The following is a 20,046-nucleotide window of genomic DNA, read 5'->3' on the forward strand; positions in this document are numbered from 1 at the left end:
CACAAAAAAATTCTTATTAAATAATAATGTTCATATCAATATTTGTGAGGTCACCAAGCAGCGATGTTGATGCCAAAGTCTAGGCATGCAGACCAATGTTTACATGTTCTCAGCCAAAAGTCATAGACAGAGTGCATAGAAATCAGATAAACCTCCCATGTTAGCACGGGCATGTTAGCTTGGACGAATTAGTATGGACAAGTTAGCTCGGACATGTTAGTGTGGACATGTTAGTGTGGACATGTTAGCTTGGACATTCTAGTGTGGACATGTTAGCTCGGACATGTTAGTGTGGACAAGTTAGTGTGGACATGTTAGCTCGGACATGTTAGCGTGGACATGTTAGCTTGACAAAAGCCCATTTGGAAAATCCTTTGCCCTGTCTACATTGTGCCACGGGGCGTTTTAGTTTGTAAAGCTGTAGTTGTTTATGAATGTTAGTTTGGTTCAGCACTGAATTTCACTTCACTAATTGGGGAAAATTTTTTAAAAAACTGAACATTAGCTTCATTAGAGATCCTGAGTTTAAATCTTGCTGTATAGAAATATCTTTGTTTAAAGCGTTCGCTGCAATGTTTTACTTCAAGTAATTGTTTCAAACACACTTATTCTAAGCTTTACTATTTTTCATTTGCACTGAAAAAAGAAAACAGGTGATCCAACTTGGAAAAAAAGACGGAGTTAATTCATTTCAAGTAATCAAATTAAATGTATCCAAGTAAATATTTCAACCTCACTAAGTTGTCAAGTTAAACAAATGTAAATAAGGTATATTTGACAAACTTAATTAGTTTACATGTAACAAATGAACTCAGTTTTTGAAAGATGGGGCTCCGTTCTCTTTTTTGTCAGTGTGGTGGTTGTGTTGATTACAACATTGCTTGCTACCAACTGGGTCAAAGGTTCTGGTTAAGAGCCAGGTTTGACCTCATGCATATTCAGCAGGCCCTGCTGCAGGGGAGGGGAGGGAGAGCACATCTGGGTTATAAACGACCACCGACTCCACAAGTTTCCACAGACTGGAACTCACCAACAGGATAAACTCTACTCAGCAAAAAAAAACAAAAAAAAAAACAACCAAGAACGACATTTACAGTAAGTATGTCTTGTTTTTTTTCCAAATATTCTGTCCTAATTCTAAGACGGTTGATAATGTTTGAACCTGGAGGTAGAAGACATTAATGATTGTAGACACAAGCTTTGTTTTAGTGAAAATGTAATATTTAAAAATTCTAGGAGTAGCCATTCAAAACATGACTCCCCTTTTCCCTGTTGTTTAAATCTACTGAAGTGGCCATAATTTAAAGCTAAAATTACTTTACACTGCGGTCGTCTTAAAACAGCAACAAATATAACTTTTGAGGTAACAATTTATTTAATGTGCATAAGGCTGACGTGACAACTGCCGTGAACATGAAGGACTCTTCATGAATATTTATGAGTGTTTCTCATGAAGTGTTATTTAGTAAATAACTTTCCGCACTAAAAGTGTCACTAGTTACCGAAGGACACTTTATGGCAGCAGTCGTAAACATTCATGAAGACTCCTACATGTTCACGACATGTCATGTTTAGGACAACGTCAAAGAAAGTGTCGCCACTTTTGATTTAATACAAAATATACATTTATTTCAATTTATTTGTTGCAGCCGATGGGCCACTGACTGTTTGGAACCTTTTAGGCTTTAATTTGTCTTTACCGCATGGCGCCATCATTTCTGTCTTCACCGACAGGCAGCCGCCGGAAATGGAAACCATGCAGGAGTTGATTCCATTTGCGAAGGAGATGCTCCGTCAGAGAGCCAACCGGAAGCTGCTGAAGGTTTACCTGCTGGGCTCCGTGCTGGCGGTGCTGGGCACTGCCGTCGGGCTGGTTGAGACTCTCTGCCACCCCTTCTCCTCAGGTGAGCCGCTGGATGCGGAGATGCTCCTCCTGTTGGCCTCCGAGCGGAGAGAAGTTGAAGCTGGTGCACAAGCACAGCCCACCCTGAAAGCCGCGGGACAGGAGGATGAGGAGGAGGAGGAAGAAGAAGAGGAGCTTGTTCCAGAGAGCCGAGCAAACACCCAGAACCCGACCCGGGCTAAGACCCATAGACTCAGCCAGCGAAACCTGGCCAACCGCCTGCATGCTTCCTAGATTCACTGCGGTCAAAGCAAAGTGGCTGGAAATATTTATTGGAGACTGCTGCTGCCACACCGGGGTTTTTGGGTGTGCAACTCGCACAAAAGACTGAAGTTTTTCAGAGTAATGGCGTCTGAACCGCCGTTACACGCTGCCAGCCGATGGCCGTGGCTTTGACGGACTGTCAGATTGCGGACGGGCACTGCAACGCTCAGAGGTTTCTATAGTAACAGAGAGAGAGAGAGTGGGATTATTAAACAATACCTGTAAACCGCAGCATTAGTGAGTCTGTGAGGAAGTTACTCTGCAGCGCCAGCTACTGGCAGCTGGTTGTGGGAGAAGAAGGAAGAAGTTTGCTGTAGATGTTATCTAACTGTAAATATTACTACATTTTGTTACTTTCTATTAAAAGTTTATTTTATTCATGTCTGATTTTCTCATGGTTTGTCTTTACAACGAAAAAACAATGACAGAATACGCTTTAAAAACACAAAGAAACTAAACTGCAACAAGGCACACATTACCAAGAAATCTGTCAAGATTTAGAAAAATGTTCTGTTCCCTATTAGTGAAAATTAATATCAGTTTGTTTAGTTCTATTAGTTCTAAATAATGATCTATGTAGATGTTTGGACTGTGAATTGGAAGCCAAAGCACCTGGACAGGATCCATACCTGCAACATCACTAGCAGTTTTGTTGCTGTATAGCAGTTTTATCGCTATACAGCAACAATACAATTGTTTTTCATCAATCGCATTGATGGAAAAACATACAGATGACTTCTTAAAGTCCCAGTAGGCAATGTTTGGGCCATAATCCCGAAATTCAATTCAAATTCAAAATTATTCTTTATTCTTCCCAAAGCGAAATCAAATGGAAAGAGAAGCTTCTCCTTCGTTTACGAATCACCATAACAACAATAAAGTTTGGAGGCAGAAAGATCAAGGAACCTATAGGAATAATCCGTATTCACAACTCCAGTCACAGCATTAAAAATCATTTTACTGAGATCAGGTTCTGGGATCACCAGCAGCAGAACAGAGTAATTACCTTGACTGGTTGATTCTAGTTAGTACTGGGAGAAAACAGAGGAGCTCAATCTTTTCAGATTATTTGACAGTTTAAAAAAAATGTATTTTTTTTAAAGTTACATACTGCAACTTTAACATTTGTGTTCCAAATTATTATGCAAGTGATATGTTCTCAGATTTTCTTAAATGGTCAGTGCAAATGATGGTCAGTGTATTCAGTACAAGTCATGAACTATTACAGTATAAATCAAATTTTACTGAACAAAGCTCTCCAGTATTTTTTTCAAAAATAAAAAACTCAAAATGCACTGTTCCAAATGATTATGCACAGCAGATTTTCTAAACATTTTATGGATTATAAAGAACTGCAAACGGTCATTCTTTGAATGTGCAGCATTAAGTGGTCACATGTACTAAAATCAAAAGCTACTTCATTGCATTGTCTTGCATGAAGATGATTTTGCTACTGAAGGTTCGGCTCTTTGTTTAAACCATGAAAGAAAGTGACCAGTCAGAAAGTCCATATACTTTGCTGAGGTCATTTTCACTCTGAAGGGGCCGACCAATGATTCTCTCCCCATGATTTCGGCCCACAGCATGACTCCACCACCTCCTTGCTGATGTCACAGCCATGTTGGGATGTGGTGGCCGTCCACCACCAATCCACTACTGCGTCCATCTGGACCATCCAGGGTTGCACAGCAGTCATCAGTGAACAAGTCTGTTAGAAAATTAATCTTCATGTAGGGCTGGGTCCACTGGACCGTTTCTGCTTGTGAGCTCTGGTTAGTGGCCCAATAGTAGCTTCATGCACTGAATAGTAGGTTCATGTATAAATACTGACTCAGTAGTATTTATACATATAATAAACTAATAAGATATTATAACTATAATAATAGTTAATAACTAATTTCTTTCACAACTAATCAACAGAGATCAATGACAATAATTTAATTATTACAACAGTTCAGAAAAAAAAGACATACTTTACGCAGCTTAGCAAATTTGTTACTAAGACCAGTGAATTCAACGTGAGCAGGCTACAAAGAAAATTATATGTCATGTTTCCTTTTATGTCACCCAAAATTGATGAAATCAGGCCAAATCCACCGGTGGCCGCCGAAATTGTACTCCCACAAGCTGCTACTTTCTTTATAGAGAAAAAAAAGACTGTACACATATACTGTTCATTCATTTTATCTCCTCTAAATTTGCATACTTACACTTTATGTCTGTACACTGTGAGCACATGAAGCAGGAGTCAAATCTGGACTCGTAAAGCTGCTTCTGCACTTTGATTCTCCAGCAAACAGAGCAGGTCTAGCAATGAATCAATGAGAAACATCACACACTGTTTGCTGTTTTTCTATTTTTTAAAATTAATTTATGACTTTCAAGACAAAGCTCAAAGAAAGGGTGCCACGTAGGGCCGTAAAAGATCACTGTTTATTCTATTAAAGGACTGAAATGTTTTGGAGGGCTTGCAGCAGAGTTACATCCAGCAGGTGGCGCCCTAGCAGATTCCTTTCCATGTAAAGGATGTTTTGCTTTCAGCAGCAACAGCAGAACTAAGGAACAATGTAAAGCTCTAAGCATGACGCCACGGGGTAAAAAGCTTTATAGTAAAAAGGAGTTGATCATCAACAGTAGAACATTTACACACACTACCTGGAGCAGGATCACTTTTTAAGATGAATCCTTTCCGACTCAGCAGAAAACAACTTATTGGATGATTAAGGATAACATTTTCTTTACTGTGTTAAAATGTTTAACAGCTTTTTTTTTTTTTTTTTTTGCCAATTAAATCCTTTACATAAAGGTTGCCATGACATCCCTCCGGTCCCCCCCGTAGATCTCCCCCAAACGCCCAGCTCTGTACTTTAGCAAGAGCTTAGAGCACCATTCTAAAATAAAAAGAAAAAAAAAAAGTCAAATTAACATGACTGGGTTGATGAAAAGGATTTCTTTGGCTCTGTTTTTAAGGATTAGACAGGATTAGAAAAGGTTGCCATTAGTTACCAGAGCTAACACACACTCTTTGCCAAGCCCCTCTCTGACTCATCTAAGCAATCTCGGGTTGAAAAGCAGAACAACAGAGGCGGGTTTCAATGTGGACAAGGATGTAAATACATCCTGGTTTGAGTAATTAAAGTTTCTTTAATTACTTTTAGCTGTGTGAATGCTCAGCCCACAGATTTACTCTCATTCACATTTGCTCCGAGGAGGAGCTCTCCCATTGGCTCAAGATCCAATAGGGATGAATGATAAACAGTTCAGGTCTGTACACCATTTCACAATCGCACTGTAACGAGTGAGGACAAGGATTTTTGTGCTGTAGAAAAATAGTAATTGGATTTTCAAAACAGCTAAAACTGATGCTGATCAACTTTTTTCCAAGTGAGGTTTTTATATGAAGTTTTTTTTCAGCAACAGCTTCCTTACGTGTAAAAAGTGTCAAACTTTAACCCTGAAAGAGTTTGGAAGAAGTTTGTTCAGCTTCTGCTAAGAAACGGCAGGTTTGGTTTGGTGATCTGCTTAGAGCTTATAAGGAAACATGATTTATCAGCTTTTTTACTGGTGCAGGTAGTTTTTGTGGTGTGTCAGTGCTTCAAGTCCCTGTAGACCAGGGGTGGGCAATCCTGGTCCTCGAGGGCCGGTGTCCTGCAACTCTTAGATGTCTCCCTGGTCCAACACACTTGAATCCAATAGCGGAATCACCTCCTAAGTGCAGTCAAGTTCTCCAGAGTCCTGCTAATGACCTCATTATTTGACTCAGGTGTGTTGAAGTAGAGATGCATCTAAAAGTTGCAGGAGACCGGCCCTCGAGGCCTGGAGTTGCCCACCCCTGCTGTAGACGGTCAAACTTCACCATATTACAAGGAGCTGACAGCGGTGCCAGCATGGTTGCTTTCATGACTGAGCAAATGGATGAATCAGGTGTCTGAAGAAGAAACTTACATAGTTGGAGAGGTTATATAAAGAAAAAAAAAAAGAATCACATCCTGTTAAAACATCGACAACAAATTGGAACAAATATCCAAACATGGAGCTACAGAAAGTCTAGGAAAAGCTTACAGAAAAAGCAGAGGTAGAACGTTAAGGGGGCAGTATTACGTGATTTCCGGGCACATAGTACCATTTTATAGCACAATCAAGTAACTTATGTTACCTTCATTTATTATAAAAATGCTGTATAAATCAAATATGACTCAAAAGAAATTTGACTTTAATTTAATGTCTTGAAATTGGGCCTCTGTGTCTGTCAAAGTAAGCCTAGCTGTCACGAGGTTTGTGTGGATGTTTCCATGGTCGGTTCGCCATCAACACGTCAGATCTGTAGCATTCAGCAGCGTACACAAATCTTTTACACATGAGGCCACACGCTGCTTTAGGCTACTTCCTCTACAGCTCAGTCTTCGGTCTACAAAGCCGTAGACCGGAGACTGAAGCGTTGCTCGACTGCATTGTGACTTCAAAAAAGGAGCAAAAGATCACTGAACTCATTCAGATTAAATCTTTAATTCAACTTGTTTTAATTTGCATGGCACATGTTTACAATAAGAGTCGTCTCAAGGCACTGACCCAATTCACAGACATAAACTCATTAAACAATCAAAAAGTTTTGTTCTGAATTTCCTTCTCCACAGTCATTTTTGCTGAACCGGAGATGTTTGTACACTACACTGAGGATAAATATGGTTTTATTACGGTTCAACAAAACAGTTCACATTCAAACTACACAGGTAGACCATATCCTGCTTTACCAGTTGAAAGATCAGCCATATTGCATAAGCAAGGCGGCAGAGTAGCGCTGGACAAATAAACACATCAGATTAAGCAGTTTTACTGCGAGATGGTCTTGCTATTGCTTCGATGTTTTCTTGTCGCTAACAGGTGAATAGCGAGAGTTTAAATAATCTATTAGCTGATTCTGGAGAGGGAAAGTACGTGTGGCTCAAGAGAACAGCTGAAACAAATTTAATTACAGATTCAAACAAGCCCGGTGTTTCTGATGCAGGGCTGGACAGGCTACAAAAACTAAACCGTGCTTCTCCAGCTCCCACTGCCCTTCTGCTTTCCGCTAAAGTCGGTGTCGCAAAATTGACCTCGTCGGATCAACCTCTACAAATAAAAGTGTTGCTGTCATGACCACTGGTCAGAGCATCGCGTCTGTGAACGCCAAACCAGGAAGTGGAAAGTGGTCCGAAACAGTCAACACGGATTGTCGCCGGCGCTGGCCGCTGGGTCCGGGGGGTTCCTGCTGACCGGCGTGTGAGGGCTGACCTTTGCCACTCGCTGTTCCTTGGCGTTTGCACAGTTGCAGGGAAAGAAAGTGCAGGAGGCGCAGGTTGACTTGCAGCACGGCAAGAAGCGGCAGACGCTGAGCCGCCACAGGAACCAAGCAGGCGACCAGCAGCACCAGCAGAGAACCAAGCCCCCCGCCACTACACCCAGGACGACGTATAAAGCCAGCAGGGACGAGGACGAGGAGGAGACTGCAGTCAGGAAAGGAAGAAAGAAAAACAATGGGGAGCTACAGCACCGTCCAAACGTTTGCAATCAGGAGTAGAAATGTCAAGTTGAAAGTCCTTAAGTTCTTAGACTCTCTTTTAAACAGCAATGAATCAAAAAGCCGTGAGATCAGAAAGGGCTGCCTGTGGTGTAAGGCCAAGTTTGCTTTTATTTAGATTTTTAAGTCAAGTTAAAACAGATTCGCTTTGTTTTTAATCTGCCAATTTTGAAGCAAAGTAACAACAAAAATACCTCAACAATACTAAAATGTTGGATTAGAATCAGAATGAAAAGTCAGTCTCTTATTTTTCCATAGACTGTTCTGCTGTCTCCTGTTCAATTAGTTCAATACATGCCAAAGATCTTGCTGAATCCGAGCGACATTTCCAACTCAGCTCTTAAAGGGGCAGTGTTATGTGTTTTCCAGGCACATAGTGACATTTTATAGCGCAGTCAAGTAACCATGTTACCTTAAGTTATTAAAAAAGCTGCATTTATCAAATATGACTGAAAAGAAATTTGACTTTGCAATTTAATGACTAGAAATTGGACTTTTCTTATTTTTAAAAACTCCTGCTCTTTCTGAAACTCCGCCTCTATCAACCCTTTTAGACGTTTACACAGTGGCTCCTATAATCAGCTCAGCTGATGCGCAGTTCCATCAGGTGTTTGCTAATTGCTAGTGGCTAGTAGGGCTGTTGTAAACGAATATTTTAGTAATCAAGCATTATTCTTACGATTAATCGAGTAATCGGTTAAAAAAAATAATAAAATAAAATATGGGTAAATCTGGCATAACACCAGTGTTACTATCGGATATCAATATCAGTCCAATTTTTCACATTTGAACTTCCCTAACAGTTACTTTTTTGTAGTTTAGAAAACTAACCTGCAACAATAACAGCTCACTTTCTAAGTTAACCTAAAGAAAAGTTATACAAAGATCTGAAATTATATTTAATTTAATAATAAAGAGCCAGGCTCACAAATACACTTATAAAAAAATGTTTATACTCCAGCTTTTAGTTTATGTATTCATCTTCAGTCAGTTTAATAGATGAATTCTCACCTTGCCCCATACCTGTCAAGCTTTGGGTTTGAGAATACAGGAAATGTCGCCTGGGCTTGGAGTGGTGGAGGCGAGCGAACGAACGAACGAATGAACGTAAGATCGGGGTGGAGAGAAGGAAATAGACCAGGGGACAGACGAATGTAAGTCCAGGGACCGGTAGACCAGGGGACGAACGTAAAAATGGGGGAGCGGGGAGCAATACGGGATATTTACGGCACCTTCGTTCATCACACTCAGAAACTCATCTACCAGCCATGTACCGCCGCGATGATTTCCGCCACCTGTTTGTTCAAACCTGGATGATATGAAATTTATTATGCGGTTCGTCCGTAAAGTTACACTTGCACTGTAACCATCAGCTACTCTGTATAAATACTCCTGCAGTGCTCTTCCCGCCGTTCGCTTTCAACCAGCAGCGACCGGAGGAGAAAGGCTGCCGTACTCCAGGCATCGCGCCAGTCATTTAAAGGATGCTTTTATTGGTCCCCCAAAAACGATGAAAACCCCAGCATTATCATCAATCAATAAAATCCCCACAGTCGAACTTGAAAATTGGACGTTATTATGCTGCTAGTACTTAGCTTTCGTCAACAACTCAGGGGCGGAAGTCAGAGCTCCGCGCAATGCACATAATGTTCCGGCCGGAACACGGTGTGCTAAATAATAAAACATAAATTAACGAAGCTTCGAGGCTGGTAAATTTTCCTTGAGGAATTTTAATAATCGAGACACTCGAATCATTCGAGGAATCGTTTAAGCCCTAGTGGCTAGTCTGAAGGAGCAGTGGAATAATGAGGAAATATTACATGCCAGGCTATAGCTCCTGTAAATTAATTTAACATTCAATTTTAACTAAACCTAAACTAAACAAAAGTTTAGGTCACTTGGAATTTCTTTTTTTGCAGATAAACGGTTTTGTTTTAATTACCATGTCAAGTAGCTATAAAAGGTATTATTTACATAATATATTACTCATGTAAAGAACGCAAAGCTCCCCCAACAGAGCCAATATGTTGTAATTCAGTCTGTGTGTTGAACCATCTTGTTGCCTTCATAGGGCCGGAGGAATGTGGTCTGAAATTGACAGTGTTTTAGTTGATAAACCTGCCACTTTTCACAGCAGACAATAAAATGCTTCCAGGAACTCAGGCCAGCCAAAACAGAAATTGGTATTTGAGTAGACTTATTACGGGCTATATAAAGCCATCCACATGTATGGTTTTAATAACTCTTTAGGGGCATGAGCAATCCACCAATCATGATGTCCAAGAGGACGTTTGGAAGTTGCGATGTTTCTGCTGTCTGGAGTCAAAAAAAAGAAAAAAGATTATTTTTCAGACAGTACTTACCGGTTACTGACTCCCGCCTCAGACTGCTGCGTGTTACACTGCAGTTCATACACCTCCCACCAACATGGGTTGGCAGACTCACCAAGGACAGGGTTGGTGTAGAAATCTGGGGCGGGCGTTCAGTGGATGAAAGCTGACCTGATGACCAGCCACAATTTTATTAAAACGATAAAATGGTGAAAATGTATTTTGGCGCTTTGGGGTTTTTTGTTTTGTTTTGTTTTTGCACAAACTCACCTTTGCAGCCTGTCAGATTTTCCTCCAGGTCACTTCCATCTCCACAGTTGTCAACGTCTTTATCGTCACACACAAGACTGACGGGGATGCACTTTCCATTTCTACAGGTGAAGTAGGGCTCACTTCTACACTCTGATTGGTTGAACCCTGAAAATGTAAGTGTCGAGGAGTTTGCATTAAAAGGGAAACTGCCACCATAATGACATATTTTACAACTCACAGTGCTCTCCTCATTGAGAGCCCCACTAAGTGGGAGAAAGACTCCTGACAATGATAAGAGAGTATTTGTGAATTCAAAAAAAGAACTAAAACGCAGACAAGCTGTGGGGGAGCGGTTAGAAAGTGTGACTTAACACTTTTTGTCAATTAGGATTTGCTGCGAAAAAAGGGCCACTTTGTAAGCAATTTGACTAGACAGTATTTATGACCCCCGATGCGTAGTTTATGAAACTGCCAGAGTAATTGAGTAAAAATATATATATTGTGGTAACGGTACTCTACTTGAAGACAGGTTTTGGTTACTCAGTATATCTGTTTGCAGCACTCAAAGCCCTTCATCAAAACTCTCACTTGGGTAATTCTGAAGGTTTTTAACTCTAAATTTTGCCCTTCCTGACAGCAAAGAACTACAATACAAAGCTTTGTTTGTAACAAATGCATGGTTCAGTTTTTTTTTTCTTTCTTTGATTGATTATGAGACAGGGTTCTTTTTTTTTAATTTTAGAAATATTGTGCAGAAGGAAGTCCTAGAAATTTGTTTAATATGGGATTCAAATGGCATGTACTGGAAACCAAGGTTCGTCACATGTAATGGAGGTAAGACTAGGTCATCTGGGGTAAGACGACTACAAATCTGCATCCTGGCATCAGCTGTAAGTTTGTCAGTATTTTGGAGAACTAATAAATTCAGCCAGAGTCCTAGAATCAAGTGCTGCTCCCGTCCCATGCTCCCGTTCTCTGATCAGAACTGATTCAGAGATCTCCATCAATTGTCAAAGCAGCACACATAGTTTTCTCACCACTGCCAATGACCAAATGACTGCATGTAGCCGAATATCCTGTCACGGGTCACATCAGGACAGGAACCAGAGAAAAATACATTTTAGTGACCCTGGATTAGACCATCCAGGTGCCATTAACCTGAATAACTCCCTTACTGAATTTATGCCAATCCTTAGCCAGGAGTTTCAGGTAGGATTTTCTGTTGCCCAATCTGGACCCACAAATACACATGACCATGACCACTGCTGTCTCTAATGGGATTTCACACTACGTTGACCTGCTTGGTCTCACATCCCAGCTGACTCTTAAACACACCAAAAAAAACAAACTGTAAAGCCATAGAAGGTTTTCCTAAATGTGAATGCAGCAGTAGAAAGCTGTTTTTAACTTGCTTAGCTGTTACAATAATCAACAATAACGTCTTTATGGCAGGTTGCATGATTCTCTGTTAAGAATTAAAACCGTCTAATGAAATTAATTTCTGACAGGATGTGTTAAATTTTTCCACTGAAGAGGAGATGTACAAGACACCTTCTGCAGCAAAGTGACATAACTGCATGACTTCTTTCTGCTTTTACATTTCAGTTTGTTTGAACATGAGTTGGACCTTTATTCAGAACGTCGCTGTGTCCGTCCTACCCAGTCTGAAGGAGGTAAAGTCTCCAACAAAATCAACCCTGGGCTGAGTCCCCCGTGTCACCAGCCTTAGGGTCAAGTAGTTTCCTGTGGACAGAACTGGCCGGGGAGCAGTCTTCCCGCAGAGAGGCGGCCCAAGAGCTGGGGAGCTCCGGTCTCTTCCGTCATAGAACTGAAGGTAGGAGCCGGCATAACACGGGTCTTCTGGGCTTCCACTGGACGTGGGATCAAGTCTTGAGTTGAGAAAGGCGGAGCTACGTGAAGACTCTTGGACGAGAGGGGCGGGGCTTAAAGGAGCCACTCTGAGCAAACTGTAGACTAGGAAGAAGCGAAAGTAGAACTGGACCTTGTCTTTAGGCGAGCTGGCCTGCATGGTGAGGTGACAGTCTGTTCCCATGGTCACAAAGTAGTACTTTTTGGATTCCTGGTGTGACTTGACGATCATTCCGTCTCTTCGGATTGTTTGGCCACAGAAATCCACCAGATTCACTAACAAAGAAGAAAAAAAAGTTACTGAATTATTCCAGTGAATAGTAAAATTATGTTATGAGGCTTCACCTGTCTTTTCTAAACAAATGAAAAGAGCGCACCATTGGTTTTAATTCAGTTTTATTCATACGGCGCCAATTCAGAACAAATATTGTCTTGAGGTTTAAATCATTTTTGCCATATTTTTTGTAAAACTGACCTATTCAATGCACGATTCTTCCTTTTTTTTTCCAAATTTATGACCATGACAGGGTTTATTAGTTCTGTTTCCAAGGGGAACAACTAAATTCTCTTGGACTAATCTGTAAATATGATGCAAAGCCTGGGAGCCCTTGTTCATGTGAAATAGCTCAACAAACATAAAATATCAAAGGCAGAGGCCACACACCAAAAACTGTTCTTACTCTGGTTGACTCACACTAGCTATGACATCATTTGTACATTATCACAACGTAATGTGACAAATCAAACATGAACTAGGTCAGTTAAACAAATCACTCCAAAGCCGCTGGACATATTAAACATTGAATTCTGTCTTTAAGGCTGACAAAATGAAAACAAAGACTTTAACAATGAACAATTAATAGCCACCTTAAATATTTCAATAAAGTTACAGATGATCATACTGGTTGTCCAAATAAATAAGCAAAGTGATCAGAGTGGCGACAATCTGAGGAGCAACTCAACGCTCATCTATAAGCAAAAACAGAACAGACGGTGGTAAAATCCAGCTCCTCCAGCCCCACATCCAGTCACTGGTCTACCAGCTACTGGCTCTGGGCCACAGGCCAAATAATGAAGAAATTTATGACCACCACAGGGTTTATTAGCTCTGTTTCCCTGGGCAATAACTAAATCTTCCTGGACCGACCTCTAGGAATGTCCCAATGGCTAGAGACAGGAGCCCCTGTTGATGGGAAATGGCTAAAAACAAATACGAAACATCAAGGGTGGTGTCTGCTTACAAAAACCGTATAGCACTCTGTTGACTCACCGAAGTCCTGATGTCAATAGAACATTACTGAGTGGAAAAGGGCAGCACTATGAGTTGGGACAAGCTTTCTTATTGGTGAGTCGTCTCATACTTTGTGTGTAAAAAACCCCCAAAACACTAAACTAATTCAGTTTTTATAGGTACAACAGTCATGGATCCAAATTATGTTATGAAATGGGCTAGCAAATTTACCAAAAATGTTATTTTGAACCCACAATCCTGCCTACTACTCTCCGAGTAAATTAGAAACCTTCTGTCGTTTTCCAATTTTGTGTCATTTGTGTGAGATCAGTGGGGAAGTTGTGTGTCCAAATATGTCTCCTGTGCAAATGTATCACCCATTGTCATTTGTTGGACTGCTGAATAACGGTTGCACATCATCCAACCTTAATTCTCACTTCGGCTTTGCGTGTGAACTGGTTGTTGCTCTTGCGTCTTTATTGTTGTGGTATCTCAAAAGCTCAAATAGTAGCTGAGCTAAAACCCCAAAGCCCAGGGGAGCAGGAGAGGAAGCTGAGGACCAAAGAGCAGAGAGAGAAGGAGGAAGTTCAAAGCTTCGCTTCCATCCATCATTATGAGTCTTCCCCTACTGTCTGGAAATAATCACCATTTTAATTCTCAGGGGATTTTCCTTGCAAAATAAATTAAAGCTGAAATTATCAATATTTAACAACATAATATTGTTAAATAACATGTTTAAATTAATGTAATAAATAATATTATATTATTAATATAATATGTTAATTATTCTGTTAATTCAATGAAGTTACAAAGTCACTTATAAAAAGTTTATTCTTAAGAATAGAAACTGGAAAAATTGCTTAAATCGGAGTGAGAATGCAAAATGATGCAGAATGATTGCTGCAGCATATGCAAGAAAGAGCAGAACAAAGAATTAGAAGTAGAAAAAAAAAGCAGAAAACAGCTACAGTTATACATAGTAGAAATCTTTTGCAATATGGTAAATTTAGCAAAAGATGTAGCATAACGCAGCAGAAGCAGAATATTTTGATCTATAAATTGCTCAAATTAATTAAAGTGTGCAAAAGACCCTTGTAGACAGTAAAACCAGTAATAGCAAAAGGCATCTGCAGAAAGGTAGTCAAGAATGCTGACACCCAGATACAAATAGAGCACAAGAGAGAAACACATTGAAAAAAAAATAATAAAGAAAAACAGAAACTTAAGTGAGAATGCAGTAATGCAGATAAAACCAAACAAAACAGATAAAGAAAAGACAGAGTCCTTTTGTCCGAAACACAGTGTTCCTTGTAAATTTCTTGTAACATTTTTGGTCTATAAAGTCACAAGATTCATAGTTTCTCTTAAGAAGGACATTTTAGTTAGATTAGTCTTTTTATTTTTCACAATGTAGAATCAGGGCTTTTTTCTATTTTTTTTAATATACTGTATATGCCGTTTGTTTGTCCTTAACGTGATCTGTGTTAGCACATTAGTTTCACTTTATACTAAATCAACTTTTAGCCACAAGAGATGTTTTTTTTTCTTCCAAGTAACAGCTGAATTTGTCATCATGTTTCTAATTAGTCAAATCGCAGACTGTTAAATTGAACATTTGTACATTTTAATGTGTATTTTCTGCCATTTTGGTAATATGGCAATGCTCACAGAACAAGCTGTTTCTGTTGCAAAAAGTAAGAAAAAAAAATCAGTTTTCACAAGTATTGAAACAATTTTTGTTTCACTATACTGAGCATGTGTGATTACATTGGATTTTGCTCTGTATTCAACAAGTCATAAAACAAATTTGAACTGTCAAATATCTCCAGCAGCAACTTTGGAAAGCAAAAATATCTTTACTGTACATTTAAAATAATTATTTTATTGTTGTACTTTTTAGCAGCACAAATGCCTAAGAAGTGACCAGTCCCACCATTTTGGATGTCAAAGTTACGACACGGGGCATACTGTCCCAATTCACAAATGTTTGAACACTTGTAACCTGCACACTCAAACCTTTATGTGCACTTCAATTGAGTCCACACTTCATAGAGGGGCGTAGAGTGCAGCCTGAGTATTGGGACTGGGCCATGGAAACATGCACACACATGCATGCATGCATGTACTGTATATGCAAGTTTAAGGAAATGACACATCAGGAAACACCCTCTTTTCAGAACTGTAAAGACGATAAGCGGCAGCATCATGTGAAGGTCTATAGATACGATCACACAAAATATGAAATCTGTGGAGGTTCTCTGATTAGCGATCAGTGGGTTCTGACTGCAGCTCACTGCTGGAACTCAGATCCGTCATGGTGAGTGAGGAAAAGTTTTACTGAAAAATCACCAATAACTGATTGTTTCTTTAATAATTGTCTTTTTTGCCTAGGGTTAATGAGGCACATGTAGGACTTCACCCTAAAAGAGCTAGAAAGAAGATGTATCCAATCACTCAACGTGAGGTTTATAGAGACAGCAACGGTCGTTATCATGACATCATGCTCCTGAAGCTGCCAGAAAAAACAACAATTCGACCAATCAAACTACCTGACTGTCCAGATACTCTCCCACTGTAAGTTGTATCTTCTCAAATTTCAGAATTTGGTTCTTGATCTGCCAGATGAGACTAAGTTAATCCAGGAAAATCTTTTGAGCTCTGGTCTCCCAGGGTTAGCGGTTTTTCTTAATGTGACTTATTTTTAGTTTTGTTTTTCTTGTGTTTCAGCGGCACCAAGGTTCAGTTTGCAGGTTATGGAGATGCAAGAGTTGGCTTTTTAAACAAAAGAGGTGAGATGATCCAGTTTCTCATTGTTCTTGTTATTACCTCAAAATGATTCAGATGATTCATATCATTTTTAAACTCTCTGCTACAACTGAACTTAGCAACCTTGTTGAAGTTTTGATCATCAAAAACTCTCAGATAGAGCTGAAAATTTGACCAAGCACACATTACAGGTCCCTCCCCTGTAAAGTGAGCAGGGTATGCATGAACATTGATTGACAGCGCTAAGACCCTCCTCTTGGCTCTGATTGGTTGTGTTTGACCTGGAGTGGTGCACTTCTGCAGAGAGCAGGAGAAAAGGGAGGAGTTGGAGGAGATCAAGCTTTTCATAGATTATCTGTCTCATATTAACCATGGTGACATAGTGACAGTTTTGATAAAAATGTAAAAGATACATTTTATACAAGTAACATCCTGCAGTTTAATAACCACAGACAACAAGGTGACATCCCAAGCAAAATGTGTCAACACTTAAACAGACCTTACATGTTTATGCTGCTTTTCCTCTACAGTCAAACATCGTCCAAATGATCTTCAGTGTGCAGAGTTTAAGACTGGTACACATGAAAAGTTGGAAAAGGAACTGGCAAAACACGAGGACTTTGAGTTCAGTTACCAGAAGTGGTACAGTGTAAGCAGCTCTAAAAATGGACACATCTTTCGTACGTCAGCCTTTAAACAATTTTCTGCACAAAATTTAGACATCGTTTCTATTTTACTGGATAAATCACAGCAGCAAAACAACTAAAAGCTTTGTGTTTGTGACAGGGCGACTCTGGTGGAGGAATTTGTGTTCAAGAACAGGCTGTATGGTGTTTGTGTCTTCACTGGAGACCCACTGTATGCACTCAATGAACCAAGTGCTTTCCTGGATGTCTGTGCCTACAAAAAGTGGATAGATGACACAATTAACCAAAAACCCTAGGTTGCTAGGAGTCTGTATTGTGGATAAATGTTCCCAGCATCATAAAATCACAAAGTTCAAGCTAATCTTTAAATTTCAGTTTTCAGTTGATTCATTTTCTGATTTACAGCGGAATTATTTGGGGATTTAAGTTATTGCGTACAAGTTAATCTGTGATAATATCTTATTTCTCAATAAGTAACGGTACTGTTTGTAATAACCAGTAATAATATCCACTGTCACATGACTAGGAAATAAAAGGCTGTTATCTGATCAGATTGTCTCTGTGCTTATTTCTGGTTGTTAGTGAAGAAAATAACAGAGTTTAAAATATTGAACACATATTGAAACAACCTTAGAATCCAGAAACACTACTTCCAGAACAGGAACATTAAAAATGTTAACATACTTAGAAAATCCAGAGGATACTTACTTGCTTATACTTATTTAGCAACACAGAACAGGGATTAGAACAAACTTAGAATCCAGAAAAACTACTTTAGCAACTACTTTTTAGACTCCTATTCTAGCAACCCAGAACAGGGATTAGACCAAAAGATATTTCTTTTTTTTCCTTCTTTTGCTCGTTCCTTTGGTTTATTAGGCCCGAGCAGCAAAAGCGCTGCGAAGGCCTATTGTAATCATAGTGTTAATTATTAAACACTATAATTACATAATGTTTAATAATAAACATCTAAAAAAAGTTGGGTTTTTTATGGTTAAAAAAACAACTTTTAAAAAAGTTGTAACTTTTAAAAGCTGTTTGCTATATAGGTTTTGCAAAATTTTACAGTAGTAAAATGTAGCAAAAGATATAGCATAATTCAGCAGAAGCAGAAATTTGTATAAAATCTGAAATATTTCAAAAAGTACAATAGTAAAATTGAGCAAAAACACATAAATGTCCAGAAATGTCCAGCCGAACGTCTTGATATATGAATTAGCACAATTGGTTAAATTTAGCAGAAGTAGTTAAACGCAGTAAAACGTATGGAACATAATAATAAAGAAAACAGGAACTTAATAAGTGAGAATGCAATAATGCATGTTGTTCTAGCTAAGAGAATAGCCAGTGTTAGATCTTTGTAGCTCAGGGTGATGAAAGTTAAGTGGAATCGCCATTAAAAACGTTTCTCGAACCCGAAGCCGACTTCCTCAAAATGATGAAAAATACAGTTGACAGGCGACATCTGTGTCGAAGGTGAAACACATTCTGTCAGAGAGTCCACATACAGAACAGCAGTCCTGAGTTACACCATTGTTTTCATATAAAGTCGCTACATTTCTCAGCTAGTGGGTCACCATTTTTGTTGCGACTGTGGCCGGTAGCACATTGACTGGCGCTAATGGAGTCTCATGCTGACTAACCAATAGGCAGAAGCCGAAGTCTGAAGACACCCCCCTTCTCATTTGCATAATGAGGCAGAAATGCATACAGAAATGTAAAAAGGACAGAACTAAACAGCATTAAAGAAGCAAATATGGTTAAAAAAAAAAGCAAAGAAAGAATAAACAATAAATATTCAAATACATAAATACGTAAAAAGAAACAATTAATAAAGCTGAAATTAACTGATAAGGTAATTATTACAAAACTGATTAAATAAAACTAATTAAAATGATATAGAAATTTATGTCTCACTTTGTAATTTAACTGCTGCCAACATTTATTTATCTACTGTAGGTTTTTGTGGATTTAGTCATCCTTCTTCATTTATATACCGGCTAGACTTCAAGGACTAATGAGTAACCTGCCTGTGTCATGTCAGGCATCTATTTTTTAGCTGAAAAAAAGGAAATAAAACAGGCAACATAAACAGCAGATTGAGCTTCACTGACTCCCCTCTGCCTCCACAACTCTCTACGCTGCTCTACGTCGCAGCTGTTCATTCACCTTTTCGCTTTCAACAGGGATCAGAAGTCTTACCCGATTCGATGGCTGAACAACAGAGAGAGTTGAAGCAGAGCAGGAGCAGCAGATAGCGATTCGGAGGCTTCAGCCCCATCATTCAGACTTCCACAGGAGGAAAGAAGAGGAGGAGGAACAGAAGGAGGAGAGAGGCACTGCGAGTCTCGGCTCCAACTCGAGCTTTTTAGTGGGACTATAACAGAACTCTGTGGCAGGAGTTTCCACTGTTCATCATTATTTGTCCAAGGCGCTTTCAGTTGATCGGATTAGGTTATATTGCACAAACCTGCCATTTTATCCAACTGCTGAAGACTATCAGAACTATTAGGGAGAGAAAGGAAAGGACACATAGCGCCCCCTGTTGGCCACTCTTCGTACTTCAAGTGTGGACAACAAAAAGTCGTTGCTTCCTACTAGTAAAACGTCCTTTTTTTAATCGCCGTCTACTTTTTAATGTTCTATGCCTCGATTATTGAAAAAAACCATCAACTAATTTAGTAATTGATTAATGTTAACTGGAACATGCAGACTTAAAAAGGTGATTTACTAAAAAAAACAACACAGAGCAATAATTAAGCCAAAACTATAAAACAAAACAAAAAAAAGCCCTTCTCTTTCTACTAATACATTCTACCCAGAACTCCTCAAATGGCATAGTTTTACCTTCTACTGGTTCATGTTCTATGTTTGGATTCTATACCCATAATTTATTTTTTGAGCCTTTCATGTTGGTGCTCTTAACCATAATGTAGGGAGACATTATTAAAAGCTGCAGGTTTTTTTTATTTTATTTTAAATTATTCATATTTCTGCAGTGCTAAAGGACTACACGACTCTTATAAAGTATGGCTACATGTTGTCTGATGCCGTGTCTGAGCTCACCTGTGGGTAGGACTGCTCCTGGGAGAAACCCGCTGTGATAACAGCTTCTACATCTGTAATCCTGCCGAGAGGCGGGATTCCTGCTGAGGCAGAGAAATACACAGTCCGGCTGGAAGGAAGGGACGGTTTATAAAAAAAATAATAATGATAATAATAATAAT

General features: G+C 39.3%; 2 protein-coding genes and 1 pseudogene across 2 annotated transcripts; 2 read left to right on the plus strand and 1 right to left on the minus strand.

Moving 5' to 3' along the window:
- Positions 1-968: 968 nt before the first annotated feature.
- Positions 969-2,551, plus strand: LOC116710815 (G0/G1 switch protein 2). The gene is made up of 2 exons (XM_032550062.1): positions 969-1,095; positions 1,735-2,551. Exon 2 carries the CDS (start codon positions 1,748-1,750, stop codon positions 2,135-2,137), a length of 390 nt encoding a protein of 129 aa, XP_032405953.1. The 5' UTR covers positions 969-1,095; positions 1,735-1,747; the 3' UTR covers positions 2,138-2,551.
- Positions 2,552-6,649: 4,098 nt separating this feature from the next.
- On the minus strand, positions 6,650-19,674 carry ldlrad2 (low density lipoprotein receptor class A domain containing 2). The gene is made up of 5 exons (XM_032550061.1): positions 19,022-19,674; positions 11,966-12,451; positions 10,325-10,471; positions 10,088-10,225; positions 6,650-7,650 (listed from the first exon to the last, which is right to left on the minus strand). Exons 1-5 carry the CDS (start codon positions 19,101-19,103, stop codon positions 7,367-7,369), a joined length of 1,137 nt encoding a protein of 378 aa, XP_032405952.1. The 5' UTR covers positions 19,104-19,674; the 3' UTR covers positions 6,650-7,366.
- LOC116710817 (trypsin-1-like) lies at positions 14,223-17,437 on the plus strand (annotated as a pseudogene).
- Positions 19,675-20,046: the final 372 nt, after the last annotated feature.

The sequence above is a fragment of the Xiphophorus hellerii genome, chromosome 20, assembly GCF_003331165.1.
Source record: "Xiphophorus hellerii strain 12219 chromosome 20, Xiphophorus_hellerii-4.1, whole genome shotgun sequence".
In the NCBI taxonomy this organism is placed as follows: domain Eukaryota; kingdom Metazoa; phylum Chordata; class Actinopteri; order Cyprinodontiformes; family Poeciliidae; genus Xiphophorus; species Xiphophorus hellerii.